Raw genomic sequence first — 22,684 nt, forward strand, 5'->3', positions numbered from 1 at the left:
AATTTCTTCTATTTGTGGCGACCAACAAAATTGGCACCTGATAAGTTAGAAACAGGTTATGTTTGCACTGTGAAATGTGCAATAAACGAGGGACCAGTTCCATCATAGACAGACTGAAATCAGCTTTATATTCGCGGAGTAACTTAACAACATTAATGTATACATTTTACGATGCCAAAATTAAAGCATGTATTAAACTGCTACTGACGTTTCAAACATAGTTACAATTTTTAATTCAGTAACTTCGCTATTTGCGTATGACTATTTATTTTAAACACGCATTCATTAAATAATTTGCAGTTTATTGTATATATTTAAATAGCTACTAGTGGTCTTTATTTGTTTCAACTTTGAATGTGCTCTTATTTATTTTTGAATGCTACTTTTAGCCCATGCATATTCAGTTCACTGTACATTTAACCTTGCATTCATAAAATAATGTGATTTATATTAACGTTTGTGCACAGATTTTAAATTTAATGTTTTTCTTAATGAGCATTTTTTCAATAAGAATTTGTAAAAGTATTTTCAATAATTTGTATTTTATGTTGTACGATTGGTTTGATTCACTGGTGTCAGTGGGTTCCACAACAATGTTATTCACATAATAATTAGTTAGAGATAATTAAAAACACAAAAGCTTGTTGAATTTTTCAATAACAAAATGATGCACTAGTGACCCACTAAATGCAGTAATAATGGTTTTATTTATTTAAAAAAAATACATTTGTACAGAGTAGATACTTTAACTGAATAGCAAAGTTTTAATATTGAAATATTTACAAATTTTTGATTCATCAATCAGTAGACTAAACTATTAAACATACAACAACACAAAAATAGTACATCAACTGGAATTATAATTATTAATTGTATATCATACACTTGTTTTCATTTACTAAAAATCTAAATTTACTTTACGAGTCTTAAATAGAAATGTCTTTCCTATTTGAAGAAGCAGCTACACACAAGAATACACAATAGACATCTCTCATCAACTTATTTGTCTTAAGAAAACTATTAAATAGCATTATGCTAAGCCTTGAAACCATGTGTATGACATTAAGAAAACATTATCAAAATGGTGTATTTCACATAGGAATGTATTGACATTTATGTTGCAATAACATAAAATAAACTAATTCATTGTTGTTAGGTATATTTATGGTAGGTAGGCTATATATATGAAATTACTACATCATGTAGTTTTTTTTTAAAAACAGACTGATCATTCTGAAACCTTTTACTGGATAGTTTCATTAAAGAAGATGACACATACAATATTGTTAGGGAGGTTGAAAAGTTTGGCCAATTCAGGTTTTTTACACACAACTGTTTTTTCTTAACAACACGAGTCACATGTTCTTGATACCTTTCTTTTACATCCCCTGTGTTACTGCACACTGGTCCAGTGACAATGTGAAAATCAGAAAAATTGTCAGGCATTAGTCCTTCATAGCCGTTCTGGCAGTATTTCACTGTTGTACGCCAAGAATTAATGTCATCAAAAAGGTTGAGTCCAGAGAATTTTTGAAGGGTCACCTCAGTAATGTTGTACACAATAACTGCAGGTCTTTTGGACTTGTTTATGGCTCTTTCTTGTGCGTGTTCTAAAACATAGGATAAATAGAATCCATCACCATGGGAGAAATCCTGGAACTGGCGACCTCTGCGTTAACGAATCCCTTTAGTTAGAATAGACTTGGCGTCCTCGTGAGATGTTCAACGGTTTGGTCAAACAATGCATCAGTTAATGTACTGGTGTAAGGAAATCCACTGGCCACAGTTAACACAGGATGACATTGGAACATGTCTAAGATGTGAGTTGTGGCCACCTCTAAAGCTGACTGATGGTTGATCCAATCTTCAGAAATGTTTTCTGCTATTGATGCTGCCTTCCATGATGTAAACCCCAGCAATAGCAGTTTTTTCCTCAGTGTGTTAGCTGAGGACATGGCTTCACAGTCAGCTTGAGGCAGAGATTCCCCTTCACTGCTACGGTCAGCTTGAGGCAGAGATTCCCCTTCACTGTTACGGTCAGCTTGAGGCAGAGATTCCCCTTCACTGTTACAGTCAGCTTGAGGCAGAGATTCCCCTTCACTGTTACGGTCAGCTTGAGGAAGAGATTCCCCTTCACTGTTACGGTCAGCTTGAGGCAGAGATTCTCCTTCACTGTTACGGTCAGCTTGAGGCAGAGATTCCCATTCACTGTTACGGTCAGCTTGAGGCAGAGATTCCCCTTCACTGTTACGGTCAGCTTGAGGCAGAGATTCCCCTTCACTGTTACGGTCAGCTTGAGGCAGAGATTCCCCTTCACTGTTACGGTCAGCTTGAGGCAGAGATTCCCCTTCACTGTTACGGTCAGCTTGAGGCAGAGATTCCCCTTCACTGTTACGGTCAGCTTGAGGCAGAGATTCCCCTTCACTGTTACAGTCAGCTTGAGGCAGAGATTCCCCTTCAATGTTACGGTCAGCTTGAGGCAGTGATTCCCCTTCACTGTTACGGTCAGCTTGAGGCAGAGATTCCCCTTCACTGTTACGTTCCAACCAATTCACAACTTGGTTTCGCTGTAGGTCATGTAACCACATGTCCACACTCACATGTTTAGCAAATTGTGAAAATTTGGTTTGAAGTCCCAATACACAACACAATATATCAACATCAGACACAACCAGAGTTTGACTCAATTCTAGTTCAGCAAGCTGCTGGTCATCAAAATTGAAGCTCATGTTTTCTATTGCAGCTTTGAGTTTGTCCATTTGGCTGTCTAATTGTATCAGACACACAGAGAAAGACCATGGCATGAGAGCTTGGAACATGGAGATAGCCTTGGAGACTGTCTCTACAACTTGATAGAATGGTTTCATCTCAGTGGAGATCTAAGTCAACAGGATAAAGGAGAAATGTATTTGATAAGATATGTATGTTTTATTGTAAAATTATCTGTTACTACTAGTTAACTAGTCAGAATTAAAATATAAACAAAGGTATTACAAAATTTTATAATTTCTTATAGTAACTAATCTATTTAAATTTTAAAAATGATTGGAAAAGCACAAAATGGGACTTATCAATGCATTACTCTAGCTTTGATTAAATGTTTTGGATGTATAAAAGTGTTCCTTAAAGTCTGCCAATAATAGAGCCTGCCCCGAACATGTGTTCAGTTAAATAAAAAATACTTCGTCAAATAAGAGTGAAACAAACAGGATTTGTTATTCATGAAACTATGATAAAACTAGCCATGGGTACTCGTTACATGTGAATTATAGGCCTATATAACTTTTATTGTTAAACTTGTTTAAGAAAAATATTTGACAAAGCAAAGCAATAACTAAATAGTTAAAAATCCTACACATTTAAAATAACATAGGCTACCAATACCAATTAGAAAAACTGAATTATTTACATTATTAGTCAACACAACACCATATTAAATTAACACACTGATGAAGAGACTTAAATTATTCTGTTAAATGGTAATTATGTTTTTTTTATTAGATTTGGCCGAGAAAATTGTATACATTTTATACAATGTCTTGATAAGTAGATTTATAGATCTAAATCAAATTTGAATGAAATAGTTCATTTCTTCATATTCTAAAATTGGAAAATGATGCCATTAGTGTTGTGTACTTTCCATAGTTTTAATTTAAACATGTGACATTATTGTTTTTTACATTCGTGTCACAACCATAAACACTTTTCCAGTTGCATAATTAAAAAATCTGTTTCTCCAGTCGAATATGCCTTTATGTTTATTTTTTAAATAAAATTTAGATTATACATTTAATACATCCAACATATTATTTTCAACAAAAGTTTGTATTATTATGCTCTCCATATATTGCTGAAGATACTGATCTCACAGACTTAAAAATTTTGCGGACAGAAAGAGAGGTGCCCACATGGGCTTTTATATATTAGGATATTAAAATATAACTTTTTAAAGATGAAATACATTATGTTGATAACTATGAATAATAATACAGAAATATGTATACATCTCCACAAAATACTGATGCCAAATTTAGAAAATTATTTATTTAGTTTATTTTTAAGCCGATACTTATACATGTTTTTTACTAAGAATCTGTATATTCATCATAACATAGCATTTTGAACATCTTTTTATATACTTTCTTAAAATTTATTGTGACTGAGCATTATTTACAAAACAGGATAAGAAATGTTAATAAACAAAATGTTTGTCATTTTCACATTAGATTGAGAGTCATGATATGAGTTTCCACCTCAATAATGTTATATCTCACCAAGCCAGTGTTATTAGATTAACACCTTATTATCTATAAAGCCAGGCCGGCTATGATCCAGGTTAATAAAGATTGATAATTCTCAGCTAAATGCTAGAAAATTTTATTAATAGTAATACATAAGATTAAAAAAGACAATCTCATTACTAATACACACACTGACATGGAAATTACATTCCTATGCTAAAACAATCTATTTACATATTGAAAATAGATATACTATTGAATATCCAAGTATATTTCTATAGGACAGCGTAAGGTGAGTAGTACTAAACTGGAGTAGAGGGCTGATAAAATGTGAGAAAATAGGCCTACAACAAAAAATTTTTTTAAAAATTACCTTCTCTAATTGCAAAGGTTCCTTGAGTACCTCCAGTAGATTGTTACTGTAACTTAAAACAACACTGGTGAAGACAAGAGCATCCTTGAATTGTTCATGGCTTGACTGATTGCTTAAAATAAGGTCAATGTCCTGACCTTCTAGGTTAATCTTTTGCAGGTAGCTTATGACTTGACTTTGTTTGATGAGTTCAAACCACTTGGTGATGTTATACCTGTCTTTGTGAAAGTAATCTATGATGAGGTTCTGATTTGTTATGGTGATAAGCTTTGACCAGTACTGTTTTAACAGATCCATGAATGTTTGAAAGTAGGTTGTAGTAGTACCATCAGTTTCTTCCACTTCAGAAGTTATCTTCAACAAAAATAAAATAAGTTATTTAAACAAAAGGAATACTAATAATATACACACAAATATAACTGGGTCATAATCAACATTCCCTCTAAGGGGAAAAGGCTAGTGTCCAACTAGTATTTTGTGTGCGCTGTGTCCTATAAGTATTATACAAGGATTTTTGTATTATACAAAAGGACTGCGCGACAGGTTAAAAAACTACTGCGCAGCTAATAGGGAACACTGGTCATAATATAAATGACGACACCCTGTAGACATTCTCTTCACACTTTTAATATAACAACTTCAAAACACTTAGTAGATATGTGTCAGGTCCACAAAACAAAAAAAAATGTAAAAGACCTTACTAATAATATTACTATAATATTAATTTCAAGTTGTATTTATATATTTAAAAAGCTGTTAAGGTAACAAGATTTCCATTTACCATAGACTTCTCTGAGAATGTTGGACGGTTCATTTTTGTGTAGTTTGTTAAATCCTTGTAGATTTTGCCTAGTGAATCAAGTGAGGTACCTTCTAGTGGTGTTTTTTATTTTATCAGTCTGGCCAAAGATCCCTAAGATAAAGAAGAGATTGATGTTTTGTTTTATAAATAAGTACATGCTTACAATACTATCATTGTTAACAGATAGGCTTATTTCTATGTAGATATATTATTACAAATGGAATATTTGAAAGTTATATTTATTTTATTTACTGATTTATGTTTATATTCATAGAGCCAATTAAGTTTTTTATGACAGAATTTTTACAAAGGGAAATAGCCAAGTTAATAACAAATAGAAGACGAACAAACAAACACATATTTTTAAACATTGATTTTATCTTTTAATTCTCAAACAAAACGGAATAACTAAGACAGTGCATAAAATAGGACCAAATAGGGTGGGGCAGTCAAATAGTAGAACATACAACTGCTAACCCGAAAGCCTCGGGTTCAAATTTGAGTTCAAGTCTGTAAACATCCATGTATTTGCACAGCTCCACTAATGTGTACATGACCTAACATTAAAAATAAAAGCAGAGCTGGCTGGGCATAGAGCTGACCACACTATCATATTATGCCGAGGTCACAGAAACAGGTGAACCCTACTTACTTGCCCCATTATATTTTTAAGGGAACTTTACTTTTTATGACTCAATAAATAGAGTGATATTTTATATTTTACTATTAAAATTAGTCTATAATCAATAATAATTAAGCTTCTAGCCTAGACTTAAAGATTAATTTTAACAACAAAACTAACATTTTCCTTTCCTGCTTGAGCAGCTGACACAGAAAAATCTTTGCCGACAAACTTGACCTTGCTTGGCCCTCTAAAAGGTCGATAATGTTGTACATATTAACGCCTCAACAGTCAGAACTTCCCTTACTCTAGTCTTTGGGAAATCCTGGTGATGCAGATGTTACTATAAATAATTTACAGAGACTATTTTATCCATATATTACATCTGATTTTTCTCCCGCTGACAAGTAAACGAGAGCGGGTGTCAGGGGATGTTAAGATTGTTTAAGTTAGGGCCTAATATAAAATCAAAACTAGATTTTTTTTTAAAAAAGAACACAATATTCAAGAGATATATATCAGATTCTTTAGCTTATAACTATAAAATAACAACCAAAAAACATGAAACAAAATTTGTTTTCGCAAATTTTCTCTCGCTATTTACTAGTATTACTCGCTAACCCGGAGGCATGGCTGGATGCTAGCAACAATATGGCGTACAGACCGGATGCATGACTTCCGACGATTTTTTTGTCTTAGTTCCAGTGACCTTCTTAGAATTACCGTTTAAAATGTTTAAATGGAGGGGTTTTTTGGCATTATAAAAACAATCATAGGTGTCAGGGCTAGATATGCCAGAATAGCTTTTTAAAATTTGGTTTGGAGAATGGTGGCTAAATTCAAAAGTTGGTTTCATTAAAATTAATAGAACTTTTAAAACAACGATATAGGTACAAAAATAAATAATACTAATTAATAGGCCGGCTCGTTGCTTAAATTGGCTGGATTGACCTCTGACCCTGAAGCGTCATACGTCGTTTTCTGACGGTTTTTACGTTTATTTTTGGGGTCCTATCCACAACAAATGAAAAAACTGTTAATCTCGCAAATTCTCATAATTATTTTAATGCAAAATGCTAATAAAATGGATAATATGCCTTAGAATGCCAGAAAAAATTGAGAGATTTGTTGTAAATAATGAGAGGATTTCTGTGGAGCACTCTCCGTAAAAACTGAACCACCTATAAAGACGACCGACCTCCGGGGAAAACGGCCCGACCTCCTCTAAATTAATATATAATTGAGATATTTACCTTGTATGTTTACATTATTATTGATTCTGGTTTCCAAAATCTTATCCCAAAATGAGGTACCCACGCTGACATTTCTATCCGCTATTTTTAGTATCATGACGTCATTGTTACGCTAGTTACCTCACAGAAACAACTAGTTTTTGTTTTTTGCGGAATGAACTGTTAAGTCTAGTATTTTAATTATAATTCAATTGTAGCGTGTACGGAAAAAGTAAAATTATGGACATTATTATTGTATTAGTAATTTTATTTGTATATTGATTTTTTTCTTCTCTGTGGGCCGACAGTAGCTGCATTGAATTTAATTCGATAGCGGTGGTTAACCTCGTCAACGCTGCGTGGGATAGTTTATATAATTAGTGATGCTCGTTCAGTGGCCTTTTTCAGAGCTAGGCCTAATTATGGGCGATTTTTAGACTTAATTGATCGGCCGTTAGCCTTTTCCATTGCTGCGTATTTTAAAAAATGCTCTTTCAGCTGCCTTTTTTTGGCGCTAGCTCTGAAAAAGGCCACTGAATAGTATTTATACTCAATTGGCCTGACTATTTAAAATTTTTAGTCAGCGTTCCACTGAATTCGTAAGTACTCGGAATATGCTCGCGCCTTCAGCGCTGTCACTGCATACAACACGCCGTACTGATTCTAGAACTAGATCTAGATCTAACTCATCGGACTGCGTTAGTTTATTAGTAAAAAAAAATGGCCGATTCTAGTCGGAATAAGATACGCATGCGATACGCATGCGCAATGGAGAGAAACTACGACTTAGCGGCGATGTTTTCGATGGTACTGCGCATGCGTGTGTTTACAACCGCAGAACCCTAATACCAACCCTAATCCTAACCCTAACCCTAATCCTATCCCTAACCCTATCCCTATTCCTACCCCTAACCCTCATTCTAGCTTTAACCCTAGCCATAGGTCACTGCGCATGCGCAGAACTATCTTTTGCCGAAAAATCTTATTCCGAGTAGACACTTCGAAAAAAAATATTTGCATTAATATACAATCGACGGTAATCTATCGCTTTAGCGTAATCAATTCGGCCGTCACTAGTAATGTAGGGATAAGGTAACTAATAAATATGGCTTAAATATGGATATATTTTTGCATATTTTACTAAAATACTAAAGATAATTGAATATTAAACCACATTTAAGGTTTAAATCAATAAAAATGTCAGGAAATTAAAGTTTAACAACGATGTTACAGATACTAAATTTGCTATTAAAAACGGCGGCCATCTTAAGAAAATATTATTTTGAGTCATTTCCCTTTAATTTCTATTTGTATGGAAATGTATTGATGTTTGCTGTTAAATAGGTTAGTCTTGTGTTTAAATACAAAGCATGCGTTTTTTTTTTTAAATTCTGCCCTTTAAACAATTTAATTGACTGACAATAAACATCAGTTCTATAATTATTATTATGAGATTTTTATTTTTATACATTAAGATACTCCCTATTTTTATAGAGCTACCACTACATATCTAATGTTTATTTAAATATTAGTTTGAGTTCATTCTTATTGTTTGTGTTATTGTTTGTTTCCTACTTTCATTTAATATTTTCATGCTTTTTTCCTTTAATTAGTGATTTAATCACAAATGACGTCCCGTTTTTGACCTCTCTTCACCTTAACCCCCCCCCCCCCACCCCCATTTTTGCCGTCACGAAATAGTCGTAATGTCGAAAATTACCTTTTTGCCATGTCTATTGAAAAGTCAAGCCATAATTCTAATGAAAAATATTTTTAGCATTTTTGTATTAGGCGAAATACATAACGTTTCACGTTTCTTACCCCTCACACTTCCCGCGTAAAACGTCGTCTCAAAACCAGTTACTCCACCCCTTAAGTGTGCGATGTCATTTAGGGTAGATGTCAAGTCCTATACACATTTTGAACAACCTTTGTTGTCAAAATGTTGATACCAAATACCCAAAATGAGTTATATGGGGTTGCCCATAAACGATGTCACATATGCAATGCTAATGTGACGTCAAGTTACGCAGGGTGGTCGGGGGGGGGGGGGGGGGGGTTTCGTGACGTCTATTTTGGAATCTTCTATAAAGCTGTGCTCAGTGAAAATGAGGAACATAAAGCGTTCGTTTTCATGCATACTTTTGTTCATAACGAATGATCATAACTATTGCATGCCTGTTGTACTAAGCGGTGTTAAACAACCTCAGCACATCATCCCTTCCAAAAAGGGCCTGCCACTAAATGCCTACCGACGAAAATAGGCCGCACTATATTGACTCCAAATGAAATAACTTCTGACAACAAGGCTCAAACCAAGTAGCTCCTGTCAACAATATTCGACAAGTATTGACTAGCAGGTAAAATGGGACAAATCGAAAATTGAAAGTTTGTCGCCTCTGGGGGGTGACACCATTAAGTGCCGCACCGGGTGACACTCGACCTCGCTACGCCACTGAGCTAATGTAAAGCCACAGCTCATAGTATAGGCTTGAATTTAACATAAAATAGTGTTAGCAGTGGACAGCCTCTAAGACTGTGCATTAGGAGTACGGCCGTCGGCAAAACGCCAGAGTCCGACGATATCTGAACATCAATTTTGTCTTTTATGAAGTGCGGAGCACCTTTAAGACCTGAGCTTGGCCCCTGTTGACACCACCACTAGCGCCGCTTATGTTCACATATTAATCACACGTTTTGCGTGGAGCTTAATGGACAGACGTTTATAGGTGGGACTGGGAGCCTAAATGCATTTACCGAAGCCGCTGTATCACGGGCATTTTAGAGCCGAACGTCTCAGGGCAGCAGGTTGCAGAAATTAAAAGCACGTGAATTTGTATAGTAGAGGGAGAACATCATGCCACTGTAATAAATTAAACACCAATATAATTCACCGAACTAAAGTTATTTAGATCTATTCGTCAGGCTAAACGTCGTTAAAGTCTCATCGCCATAGTGATTTAGGGCCTGTTTTGATTTTCTTTTAATTACGCGGTATCTTTCTTAAACATTAGCCTAATGACAAATGACGTCACGCGCGCCGCGAACTTTGTGACGTTGTGCTTAGTGGGGGATGAAACGGCGTGGTTGAGAAAAATGACGTATTTCTTTTTTTTTTTAACAGACGAATAAGTGATAGATTCTAATTTTCCTACGAACTATACGTTGATCTAGTTTTTTTTTTCTAGAGTGGGATATCACTATATTGTGATGGGCGATTTATATATAATCTCAATATATTCTGATCTACTACTATTCATACGGCAACTATTATACTCGTGAGGAGGACGGGAATCACTCTTATGTTCCGCAGACACTAATTAACAATGTCAACAACTTCGTTTATGAAATAACATGAACTTAATTAACACACACTTATAGATCATTTTCACAATATCAAATAATACATCCGTCTTCTACTATATCTAACTCCCAACTAACTTCACTGCTGCGTCTTACGTCATCGGTACATTGTCGCACCATGCTCACGTCACACTCACGCCACACATATTTTATTGAACACGCGCACAATACTCTCGCACCAAATCGTCTACCGTCAAGTTCGTACCGTCCTTAGTAACCTCTACTCGTCTAATTCTATATATCTACGCTATGACACATAGCCTATAGTGGGTGTTTTTTTTTTTTTTGGTAATAATGGATGATGGGGAGGGGTAAACATTGACTACTGAAGAAATCAAAAACTGATGACAGCAGAAGGCAAAGAAAAAAAAAACAACAACAAACCATGTGTGGTATTCAATTGTAACTAATTAAAATTTGAACCTATTTTAAAAAACACAATAATCTTAATTCAGAAGAAGTGTAGGCCTAAGACTAATGTCTACAGACAAAATAAACAACTAGGTTTAATTAAATGGATCGCCCATAAATGACGTCATACTTTTCCCGAAAATTTCCCTCTCACCCAATAGTTACTAAAAGCAAGATGATGATTTAATATCATATCGCAGTTCTACTATACCCGAACCCTTAATCACAATTTCTAACGAAAACGAATATATTCTTCATCATTTTTGAAAAAAAATATTTTACACCGTCCCATATTTTGAGTCCAACGTCATTTATGAGGAATATGGACGACCTAATAATTGACAAGTTAAGGGGTCATCCATAAATGACGTCACGCTTTTTAAATACGATTTTTACTTCCCCCCCTCCCCTCCGTCACACGTCGTCACAAAAAGTCAGACCCCCCCCCTAAAATGACGTCACACATCAGCCTACAACCCCCCCCCCCCACCCCCCTCAAAATTGCAGTTGATTTTTTTTTAAACATCGATATTTTTCCAAAATCTTGTCTGAAATATGTCAAAATATAGTATTTTAATCAATTCCTATTATAATTTATTAAAACTGTTTTTTTTAAAAAGCTAAATAATGTCTAAAATTCGTTTTCTAACTTTTCTTATCTATAAAGCAAAAGTGTGACGTAGCACCATCTGAACCCCCCCCCTCCCCGTCATCACACATCGTCACAAAATTACCGACCCCCCCCCTCCCCCCTACGATTGTGACGTCATTTATGGACGACCTAATCAGTACAAAAGGGTTTAGTAAATGTTGGACCTCCCAAAATTTTTGAGATCTTGGATGTACATACATGCATAGCCTTCATTTCACTTAAAAATGAAATTAAAGATAAGAAGACGGCCCTCTGTCTTACTTATATTAAACAAGACAGGTATGTATATTAAACAACAAAGTCAACACAATATACATACGAATAGACATTTTTATCCAGGGAAACTACTCTAAATTTTATTTGGAAAGATGGCCGCTGTTTTTTTTTCTACTAATATTTATCTCAAACACCTAGTTTAAAGTTAGTTTCATGTTATTTAAACTGTTTTGGTCACTGTTTGCTATTTTAAATCAATTATCTGTGATATTTTGTAAAATTTGACTTAAATAAACTTATTTAAACAAATATATTTAATATATTCATCAGCTACCTCTCCCGCACATTACTATTGCAGCCGAATTGATTACGCTAAAACGATAGATTACCCAATCGACAATTAATGTGTAATTAATTGTTTAATTACCTAGATCTCGTGATAACAGATCAAAATCTAGATTTATAAACCTAGAAGTCTACTGTTGTTGCATCTAGATCTAGAACCTTGAGTATGGACTAGTGGTAGCTCTGATCTTCGGCTAGATTTACCATGCCAGATAAATATTGAAAACAAAATAGCTAAAATATTTGTGGCTAAGTAGGTCAAGTTATGGTCTTCCACTACTAGAATGTTGCGTAAATAAGGAAAAGGAGACGTCACATGCCCAAAATCTTTGGTCAAAAAAATAAAATCCAATTCTACATCAGTCTATGTAATTACAATATTAACCGCTAAAAGGATACAATGCTATTCCTTAGGCTTTTAATGCCGCATTTATTAAAAGTAGGTATTGACGGGTACCGACGTGTAATTTTTAATTCAACTTTTTATTTACAAATATTTCGATACACACACACACACACTCCTACACATACATTCATATACACAATAACGTTCGTACACAGCCATTTGGTCTGTCTGTCTCTTGGTTTGACAGCCCTTTTTGTCCATGTTGCATTGCATATAAAACTCTTTACAAACACAGCCGAGCAATACGTCACACACAACGAAACCGCCCCCCTCCCTCACATCATCTGACATTGGCCTGGACATCACTGACAATTTGAGCATTGGAAGCTTTCCGGCCACAGTGGCGTAGGTGGGTTATTACCCCCACCCATCTGTAAAAATCTTTATTGTCTTAATAACACTGCAACTTTTTAAATCTATTTCTGAATCAGTGTATATGTATAATTGTATATGTATGTTTAGAACAGCTGACGCTATGTTCACTCTGAGTTGGTTACCCCCCCCCCCCCACCTCACCACCAGAACGGGACTTACCATAACTGTGTACAGCCACATTTGCAACTTGTTTTCTCCCAGAGACACCCCTGCTCCACTCAAGCTTTAACGATTTTAAAAAGTGTCGGTTTGAAGATATTATTAATATAGATACCTATATGGTTTGGATGTAGCCCAACACATCAGAAGCGTAGCGATGGGGGGGGGGGGGGCAGGTGGGTACATAGGTACATATGTCCCCGGGCGCCGACCTTAGGGGGCGCAAAAATGGGTTGTAAAAACAAATTAAATGTCATTTTAGCTGCATTTTTGCAGTTTGGGGGGGTTGGGGTGCAAATCGAAAATTTGCTCCCGAGGGGGGTGCCAAATTGAAAGTTTGTCCCCGGGCGCCGGGAAGGATCGCTACGCCTCTGCAACACATGAATCGTTGTGTTACGGGTGGGAGCGGCTGATACACACAATTTTACATAGAATAATACTGATATGGTCAACAGATCAGTTGTGTGACGTCAGCAATATTTTAATTGCTTAAAATTTATAGTGCCATCTAGCAATAGAATTAAAAAACACATTATAAATATAATTTTTTATTAAATATTTCAATATATGTTTATTATTAAAACTAGTGATAGATGATTTTATTACACTTTTCCTGCTATAAATAGATCCGACTTGAGCAGTTCCTCAGCACTTGGACGATCCTTGAAATTCTTGTGGAACGTCTTGCCTAAGAATTTGGCCATTTCCTTAGAACTTGTGTCTGGCAGCTTGTAGTCCAGTTTTTCACCGCTGCCGATTTTGTAAGCCGCTTCAACGGGGTCAAGGTTACCGAATGGGGGATTCCCCGTGGCCATCTCTACCACAGTACAACCTAAACTCCTGGAGATCAATAAAACATTCCATACATTGCTCAAACACATACTACATAATATGAGATGGAGTGGCCTAGCGGTAGAGAGCTGGACTGCTAACCCGTTCGTCTCGATTTCGAATCCGGGTTCAAGTCAGTAGACCGTCCCTGAGTCCACCCAGCTCTGATGGGTACCTAACTCACATTAGGGTAAGTAAAGGCGTCTGGGCATAGTGCTGACCACACTATCCCTTCATATGCCGAGGTCACAGAAACAAGTGAACTCTACTTCACTTGCCCCGTAGACCGTCAGGTTTGAAATGGTACTTTACTACTTACTATTACATAATACACAAGGCATGCTGCCCAGCTTCGCTTAGGCTTTCGAAAACATTGAGAATTTGAATGCTTAATTAATTCGCCCATATAAGGCGCCGGTCAGTCGAGGTCAGTTTTGACCCCCTTATCGTAGACTTTTTGGCCAACCGGCCCCCGTGTTCTGTCGCCCCAAGGCAAGATCCTGCCAAATTTGAAGCGCCTGCGGCGCCGGGAAGTGCCCTATCGGGCAACCGACAACTTAGCTTTATAGATCATCTAGATCTAGATCTAGAATCTCTAGATCTAGATGATCTAGAATATCTAGATCGAGATCAATATCTAGATCTAGAATCTCTAGATCTAGATCTAGAATCCAAATAGATAAAATAACTTTTTTTAAGTTTAGGCCGAGAAAATCGTATTGTATACATTTCATAGCGTACATAGCTCTAAATCATATTTGAATGAAATAGTTCATTTCTTTATATTCTAACCTCGGAAGATGACGTCATCAGTTTCGTGCTCTTTTTTAAGTGTAAACAATAAGCAACGTCATTGTTAAATGCGTTCTTGTCTCAAGTTTATACAATTTTCTGGTTGCATAAATAATACTGTTTCTCTACATTCGAATACGCCTTTATTTTTTATTTTTCTTCTTTAAAAATTTAAAACATTTAACATATTTTTTTCAACAAAAGTCCATATAAAGGTATCCATAAATCGCTGCCGATTCTGACGTGATGTCCGGCGAAAATATTTTGCGGACAGACAGAGAGAGAGAAGAACGCACATGGGCCATTATATATTAGGATTACAGGACATTGTAACCATGTTTGTAACTTAACACTAAAACCCCGGACACACATACCATCCTACAACAGATTGATGTTTACTATAAGACAAATTTATCAATAACGACAAGCGATGATCCTTGGATAGGACAAGGTCCTACAGGTATTATGGGTACTGGGAAAATAAAATACACAGGGCGGGCAAAAATCAAAAGCTAGGGGCCCTACCCGATAGTAAACACGAAAAATAAAAGCATGCTATCTAACATTGAAGTGGATGCGACCAGTGTTTCTTCCAGACTTTTTTCTCCGGGGGGGGGGGGGCACTTAAAATTTTCGGGGGGGGGGGGGGGGCGGTAGACTTTCTTCGGGGGGGGGAGGGCGGACACTGTTAAAAGTATATATTTTCTATATAAATTATATAAATTTCATTTCGTTCTGGGGCGGTAAAAAATTTTAGGGGGCGCTTTGCCCCCCCCCCCCCCCCCGAAGAGATGCCTGGAAGAAACTCTGGATGCGACTTAAAAGAAAAACAACAATATATCAAATCTGTAATCAACATTTCATACCTGACTGTCAAGGTAATTAACATATTTGAGTTCGTGTTTCTTTCCCTTCAATATTTACGTTATGTTGTCAGCCTTTTGTGCATCCCCTTTACTTAACCCGACTAATGTTGGGTACCCATAAAAGTTGGTTGAACTGATAGGTTTTTGGTTATTATCGAGTAATGCCCGTGCTATCACGAGATACTATTGACTATAATCAATCTTATTAAAAATGAGAAAGACTGCAAAATGTATGTACCAGATATCCGCCCTGACGTCATAGTTATCACTCCCTGTTCCTGTGATAATCTCAGGCGCCATCCAGTAGGACGTGCCGACCTTTGACCTGGCATTGGTCAGTGTGTGGAGGATCTTGGACAGTCCGAAGTTGGTCAGCTGGACCTTGTCTGGTGACTCCAGCAGCACGTTCTCACCTGTGTAAGGTACAAAGGTTTGTTTCACCTGGACATGTGTTGGTATGGTAGAACAAATCTGGGTACCAGATTGTCGTTTTTGTCTGTTGTTTTCACATCCTAAAACAAATATGCCTTCTAAATTTTATTTTGTCAGATTTTGAAAACTGGTCCTAAAGTTTAGTCCCATAAAAACTAAACCATCAAATTATATACTTGTACGTTAAGAATATGTAAAGAATAGCTATGCAGAGGCGTAGCGAGGGGGCCGGGGGGGGGGGGGGGGTACATATGTCCGCGGGCGCCGACCTTAGGGGGCGCCAAAATGGGTTGGAAAAACAAATTAAAATCTCATATTAGCTGCAGTTTTGCATTGTAAATATAAAAAAAAATATGGTGGGGAGGGGGGGGGGCGCGATGCAAATCGAAAGTTTGAGGAGGGGGGGGGGGGTGCAAATTGAAAGTTTGAGAGGGACGGTGTAAATCGAAAGTTCGGGGGGGGGGGGTTGCAATTGAAAATTGATAGGTTGTTCCCGATGGGGGCGCCAAATTGAAAGTTTGTCCCCGGGCGCCGGGAAGGGTCGCTACGCCTCTGTAACTATGTATGTTGAACGCATTTATTTTTTAATTGCGCACCACCATTTGTCTAAACTTTTGGTAAGATTCACAATACAAAATAAATAAATAAATTATTGACATTAAAATACTACTAAAATTATATTGTTTGTTACAAGTTGTATTTACATAATAAAACCCCAAAATAAAACCTGAGAAATATCGTCCTACCTTTGACGTCTCTGTGAATGATGATCGGTTTATTATTGTGTAAATATTTCAAGCCTTCAAGAATTTGTCTAGTGTAGAGTCGGACTGTGGCCTCATCTAGAGGCGACCCTCTTTCTTTTATAAGCTTCGCCACAGAACCCTGAAACATTTTTTTAACGGATTGGTGTTTCTTTTGTTTTGGTATTTAAAAAACAACAACACCTTAAACTTTTAATTAATTGAAGGTAAATTATGGGTTTATTACTCTAATAAAAAATTAAAAAAAAAAATGTTTGAAAGCGATATTTCTGATTGACCAATTATGTACAGGTAGAATATCAATGTAACGATCAGGTGTCTATTAAATCTTAGTATTTAAGTACGCTTTGAGACATGTTGCTGTATAAATTAGAATTTGTTTTAATCAGCCGAAATAATTGATTTAAATAAACGAATAATTAAAAAAATTACAGTTTATTTTTAAATGAGGTAGATAATATAAGCTTATAGGTTATGAATTTAATTAGAATTTTACTAGCAGCACTCACTTACAAGTTTCATGTATTTGTAAAATATGGTTAGAAGGTTCGGGTTTTGTTTGAAACCATAGAAGGCTACAATTCGCGGGTGTTTTATCTGCTCCAGAATTCTCAACTCAGCCAAATTCTATAAGAAGAAAATGATAACATATAGGCATATAAACAGTGGCGTAGCGAGGTCGGGTGTCACCCGGTGCGGCACTTAATGGTGTCACCCCCCCCCCCCCCCCCCGAGGCATAGAGACCCTTCCCAGGGACAAACTTTCAAGTTTTCGATTTGCACCCTCCCCCTCTCGAGTTTCTCTCTATATATTTTGCTATTTTTTGCCTAGGTGTCACCCCCCTAAATGGTGTCACCCGGTGCGGTCCGCAGCCCCCGCCCCCCCCCCCCCTTCGCTACGCCCCTGCCTATAAATATTTTTTTTATAAATAATACAATATAAATAATAATATGCCTATAACTTCACATTGTTTAAAATTTTATGACTATTTCAAATTTTCGACAAATAAATTATTTTTAACAACTCAACTAACTTTTTTCTTTTCGATTTGAGTCGATGCGACTGAAATATCTTTGCCAACAAACTTGACCTCCCTTGGCTCGCTAGGGTCGATAATCTCGTATACATTTACACTTCCACCGACGAAATTTCCCTTGCTCCACACATGGGGAAATTCCGGTGACGTCAATGTTACTATAAATGTAATAAAAAAATATCATGCACAAATGTCATTTCATACATTATTTTGAATAATACCTGAAATCAGTATTGATATACTTTAGAAAATCCTTTAAATAAAGCCAAAAAGATTTGAAAAAACCGTTAAAATTTTAATTATGAATTATACATTAATATTTAATAATATAAATATTAATAATAAACTCACTATCAGTCTCTTCCTCCGCCATCACCGCGTATATTAATTATTTTGGTAAATGAAGTTGCAACAGATTTTTTTCAACTTATAATGTAATTATATTTGTAACTGTCTATCACCAAGTAGATCTAATAGGTTGCAAGTGCTCCAGAAGCTATTTAAGATGAAAGTTAAAAAAATAAATTTTAACACGGTTAACAAAATGTAGATGTAAAAGTTGAAATCATATCGGATTTTCCCAATTATTAACATAAAACATGTAAAAATATAAAAATACTTAATGAATGGATATTTTCCTTTAAAAAATAATATACTGCTATTGATTTCTGTTTGAAAAACTAATTTTTTATTAAACTTATGTTTCAACAAAAATGTATTTTGAATTACCAAGTCATAGTAAAAAAAAAATATAGATCTATCTAAATCTAGATAGGCCTACTAGTCTAGTTTTAGCGATATCTATCTTACAGCGTTCTTTCCCCTTGGACTTGCTATGCCAGATAAATATGGTTTTAACTATACTAAAAAGGTTTATGCTAAGTAAGTCATGTTAACTTTTAAAAAGAATCTCGTTATATTTAAATAGTGATGCGCACATATCAAATAACATTATATAGGCCTATCATTCATATATATATATATATATATATATAGGTGAACTGTAGCTGTAAACAACGTAACCCTTTGGGCTTTTGGCCAAGAGAGCCGGCCAATGCGCTATTTGGCCGTCCAATATATATATATATATTGGACGGCCAAATAGCGCATTGGCCAAAGCCCAAAGGGTTACGTTGTTTACAGCTACAGTTCACCTAAACCTTTACACCCGTCTCCAGGTCTCCAGTGGATACCTGCACGTGACGTAAGGAACCTAATTTCCTTAAAAAATTAATATCAAAACTAAACAAACGAGACAGATCAATTCAATAACATGATATACACATATTATGTACCCCGTTACATTTAACGCCCATATATAATATTTTTCTTGCAAGGTTAGTATTGTTTTAGGTTTTTTGTAATTGCTATTCAATTTTAATTTAAATAGATATATGTAGGCTGACAAATTAATCTTAATTACTAGTTATTATAATTATATTATATCTATCAGTTATTTCTAAATGACCTTACTAATATTATAAATAAATTACTTGCTCTCTTTGATCAATTTTACATGCTTCATGATTTCTGATTTTAAAATTAATCTAGTCTAAAATATTAATCAAAATGTTAATGTAAGGTATGTTAATTTAAAAAAAAAAAACTTGGATGAAATATACGTAATATTAATTTTCTTTGAATTTTGCCGAAACCATTTTTTTTTGTTTCACTGAAGTAGATACTATGAAAGATCATCGCTACACTATTATTTATCTTGCCACATCATTCCAATAAATTATGTATGTAACTTTGCCTCAGTGGAGGTATGGTGTGATGGTCAACAACCAACGGAGGATTAGTGCTTTTCAGGGCTTTTAAATGCACTCAAATTAAGAAAATAAAAACAAATTTGCTTTCTTTTTAAAAAGCTTTTTTTTCATAAAATATGTGAAAGATCTCATGATCGATCAAAGCTTTTAATACAGGAAGCAAGTTTGCTTTATTTTCTTATTTTCAGTGTATTTAAAAGCTTATTCTTATAGTTAAAAAAATGTAACAAGTTATTTACAAAAATATGGACATAAAACGACAGGTGTTAAATCTTATCTTTCCTTACCAACATTTGATGAACTGATCCAAGCTTTGGCACTTAGAGTAAAAGTTTCAAGAACAGCAAAGTACTTTACTATATCTTTGGAATTAAATCCAGAACCGTCCAATAGTTCACAACTAGTGTGACAAATATTTCACATATAGCAATGGGACAATCAATTCGATCTATGTTCTTGTAACAACACTTCCCGTAGCCCTGCATCAGTGACGTAGCTAGGATTTCCGTGCCCCTATGCACATATTATCAGTGGGCCCCAATTTTAGCCGTCAGGTTACAAAGGAGTTACAAGAAGAAATCAACTCTTACTTACGAAGTAGGGTTTTAAATAATATAAATATTCTGTACATGTTGATTCACTAATTGTTTATAAATTGGCCTACTACCATTAGTTTTGTAAAAATGTTACAGGCTTACAGTTAATTTGTTTTTTAAGTTATCAAACACAGTGGCGTCACAAGGCTGGAGCGGAGGGGCGGTCCGCATCGGACGACAACATTTAGAAGTGACACCATGACGAAAGATTATAAAATTTACTGTCAAAAAGTTGTATCCAGCTAAAATTGTAAAAGATTGGTGAGAAAGGAGTGACACCCCACTAAAAATGCAAAATTGTTGGGGGCGATACAGGGGCGTAGCAACCCTTCCCGGCGCCCGGGGACAAACTTTCCGATTTGCACCCCCCCCCCCCTCAAGATTTCAATTTGCACTCCCTCAAAATTTCGATTTGCACCCCCCTCTCAAGATTTCGATTTGCACCCCCCCCCTCAAAATTTCGATTTGCACCCCCTCTCAAGATTTCGATTTGCACCCCCCCCCCCCCTCAAACTTTCGATTTGCATCCCCCTCAAAATTTCGATTTGCGCCCCCCTAAGGTCGGCGCCCGGGGACATATGTCCCCCCTCCCCCGCTACGCTACTGGGGCGATGTGGTGACACCTTGAGTAAACACGTAGGGTAACACAATACCTTGTGTCACCACTTACCAAACACAATTATTTACTCTCGTGTAAAGATTATAGAAGAAGTATTGTAACTATGCAAAAAAATCACATGAAATGTTGACAGTTTTCATCGTTTTACTTCTCAGCACTTTGATATGCGGAGCATAGCTGACTCATTTTAATCGGGCAAAAATAATAAATGCAGATTTATCAAACTTTCAGCGTTCTTTTCGTAGTCCAGTCGGAAAACTGGTATTTGCAACTTTGTCCGTATATCTGCCAGAGTTTCTTCCAGGCATCTCTTCGGGGGGGTGGGGGTGCTTCGCCCCCCCCCCGAAGAAAGTCTACGCCCCCACCCGAACGAGATGGATTTCATATAGTAAACATACACTTTTATTAGTGTCCGCCCCCCCCCCCCCCCCCCCCGAAAAATGTTAACCGCCCCCCCCCCCGCCCGAAAATATCAAGTGCCCCCGGAGAAAAATGTCTGGAAGAAACACTAATGTCTTTGTGTGTGTCTGTAAACACGATAACTCTATTACCGTTACAGCTAGGTTGCTGAAATTTCATATACATGTATTATATAAAATGTGTAGCTCTGTATCAACTTTTCAGCGGTTTCCGGATTACCAGAAGTGGAACTTATTTAACTTTTTGTTTTTCAAAAGCTTATAACTTGATTACTAGTCAGATTTTGAGTCATTTCCGTTGACCGGAAGTAGTAATTTACGCTATTTCCGATTTCTCAAAAATTTAATTGATTGTTTTGACGTTCACTTGCTGTGTAATTCTTTTTTCAACAAGATTTTATTCTATTTTAAAAAGTTTAAGTAATTAAAAATGGATTAAAAATCATGTCTTTATCGCGAGTTGACATCCCCCGTAGTGTTATATAAGAATATTCGAGAAAGTTTAGGGGAGTTCTCTCCTGGTTTATTTTTTCATGCTTTTAACTTTGCAAAATGATTAATAAGTTCCTTGAGATCTATTTAACTGGTTTTGTATGTTCTTTGCTTAGTATGGCCAAGCTACTAACCGAATTGGCATATTTACAACTAGCTGCATACCTGTGCTCCGCCACGGTGAATCTTTTTTAAATGTACCAACTTGGGAACAGAACAAAAGAAAACACAAACGAAAATACAAACACAAACATAAAAGCAACACAAACACAAACGCAACACGCAAACACAAAAGAAAACACAAACACAATGCAAACTCAAATGCAAACACAAAAAACACAAACGAAAAAACTAACCTCCCCGAATCATCGTGGAATCCAGAATGTTTATCTGTAACTAGCGTACCCGTCAGCGTTGCTGCGATCTAGTCCCACATACCAGGGTAACGAAACAATTTGTAAGGGTTTCATCAACGCGTTACCGATTGTGTATTTTTTATCGCCTGGCCTTGTTTTCTTTAACTGAGATAGTTGAAATATGAACAATACCACTGTTTTTTTTTCTGATCTTTTTTGTTTGGGCGTGGGTTTGTCCACACTACCGCTCAGACTCCTTTTGGCGTGCTGTATGAAAGCATTGAGTGTGCGTTATCCTCGGTAATAGTGAGGTTGAACACCTTTCGCCGACCGCCTAGGGGCGTCACTTGAGTTACTAGTTACACTACCATAGGTAGCTTGATGCATCCCCTGGTTCGATTCAATCATCGATCGTAGAGGCCCACCGTGTCCTTAGTGTAGGGTGCTCTTGTGCTTGGTGTCATCCGTCGAAGACTGCCCTTGTTGAATTTGAATAAGTAGTAACACTGCA

The 22,684-nt window shown here is 36.2% G+C and overlaps 2 protein-coding genes across 3 annotated transcripts; both read right to left on the minus strand.

Moving 5' to 3' along the window:
* Nucleotides 1–745: 745 nt before the first annotated feature.
* On the minus strand, nt 746–12,532 carry LOC131950223 (uncharacterized). Its single transcript, XM_059312292.1, has 7 exons — nt 12,340–12,532; nt 6,219–6,363; nt 5,396–5,527; nt 4,615–4,968; nt 1,703–2,879; nt 1,373–1,610; nt 746–749 (listed from the first exon to the last, which is right to left on the minus strand). Exons 3-7 carry the CDS (start codon nt 5,426–5,428, stop codon nt 746–748), a joined length of 1,806 nt encoding a protein of 601 aa, XP_059168275.1. The 5' UTR covers nt 5,429–5,527; nt 6,219–6,363; nt 12,340–12,532.
* Nucleotides 12,533–13,729: 1,197 nt separating this feature from the next.
* Nucleotides 13,730–18,754, minus strand: LOC131950249 (mitogen-activated protein kinase kinase kinase 3). Of its 2 annotated transcripts, none has more exons than XM_059312322.1 (7): nt 18,730–18,754; nt 18,271–18,415; nt 17,917–18,077; nt 17,396–17,509; nt 16,865–17,003; nt 15,925–16,099; nt 13,730–14,037 (listed from the first exon to the last, which is right to left on the minus strand). In XM_059312322.1, exons 2-7 carry the CDS (start codon nt 18,290–18,292, stop codon nt 13,800–13,802), a joined length of 849 nt encoding a protein of 282 aa, XP_059168305.1. In that variant the 5' UTR covers nt 18,293–18,415; nt 18,730–18,754; the 3' UTR covers nt 13,730–13,799. The 2 variants fall into 2 exon arrangements, with proteins under 2 accessions (XP_059168305.1, XP_059168304.1); XM_059312321.1 differs by having other exon boundaries at nt 18,649–18,736.
* Between the last annotated feature and the right edge of the window lie 3,930 nt (nt 18,755–22,684).

This window comes from Physella acuta, unplaced genomic scaffold (assembly GCF_028476545.2).
Source record: "Physella acuta isolate Inbredline_101_S28 unplaced genomic scaffold, ASM2847654v3 ptg000746l, whole genome shotgun sequence".
Lineage (NCBI taxonomy): Eukaryota > Metazoa > Mollusca > Gastropoda > Physidae > Physella > Physella acuta.

What these genes read in the sequence shown, in the direction of transcription:
- LOC131950223 (XM_059312292.1), bottom strand. Translation starts at nt 5,428, where the DNA reads ATGAACCGTCCAACATTCTCAGAGAAGTCTATG. An exon ending in CATTCTCAGAGAAGTCTATG is followed by an intron (nt 4,969 to 5,395) that starts GTAAATGGAAAT and finishes TTTTTGTTGAAG; the next exon opens with ATAACTTCTGAAGTGGAAGA. An exon ending in ACATCTCACGAGGACGCCAA is followed by an intron (nt 1,611 to 1,702) that starts GTCTATTCTAAC and finishes CCTATGTTTTAG; the next exon opens with AACACGCACAAGAAAGAGCC.
- LOC131950249 (XM_059312322.1), bottom strand. Translation starts at nt 18,292, where the DNA reads ATGGCGGAGGAAGAGACTGATA. An exon ending in TTTACAAATACATGAAACTT is followed by an intron (nt 17,004 to 17,395) that starts GTAAGTGAGTGC and finishes AAAATGTTTCAG; the next exon opens with GGTTCTGTGGCGAAGCTTAT. An exon ending in CATTCACAGAGACGTCAAAG is followed by an intron (nt 16,100 to 16,864) that starts GTAGGACGATAT and finishes TACCTTACACAG; the next exon opens with GTGAGAACGTGCTGCTGGAG.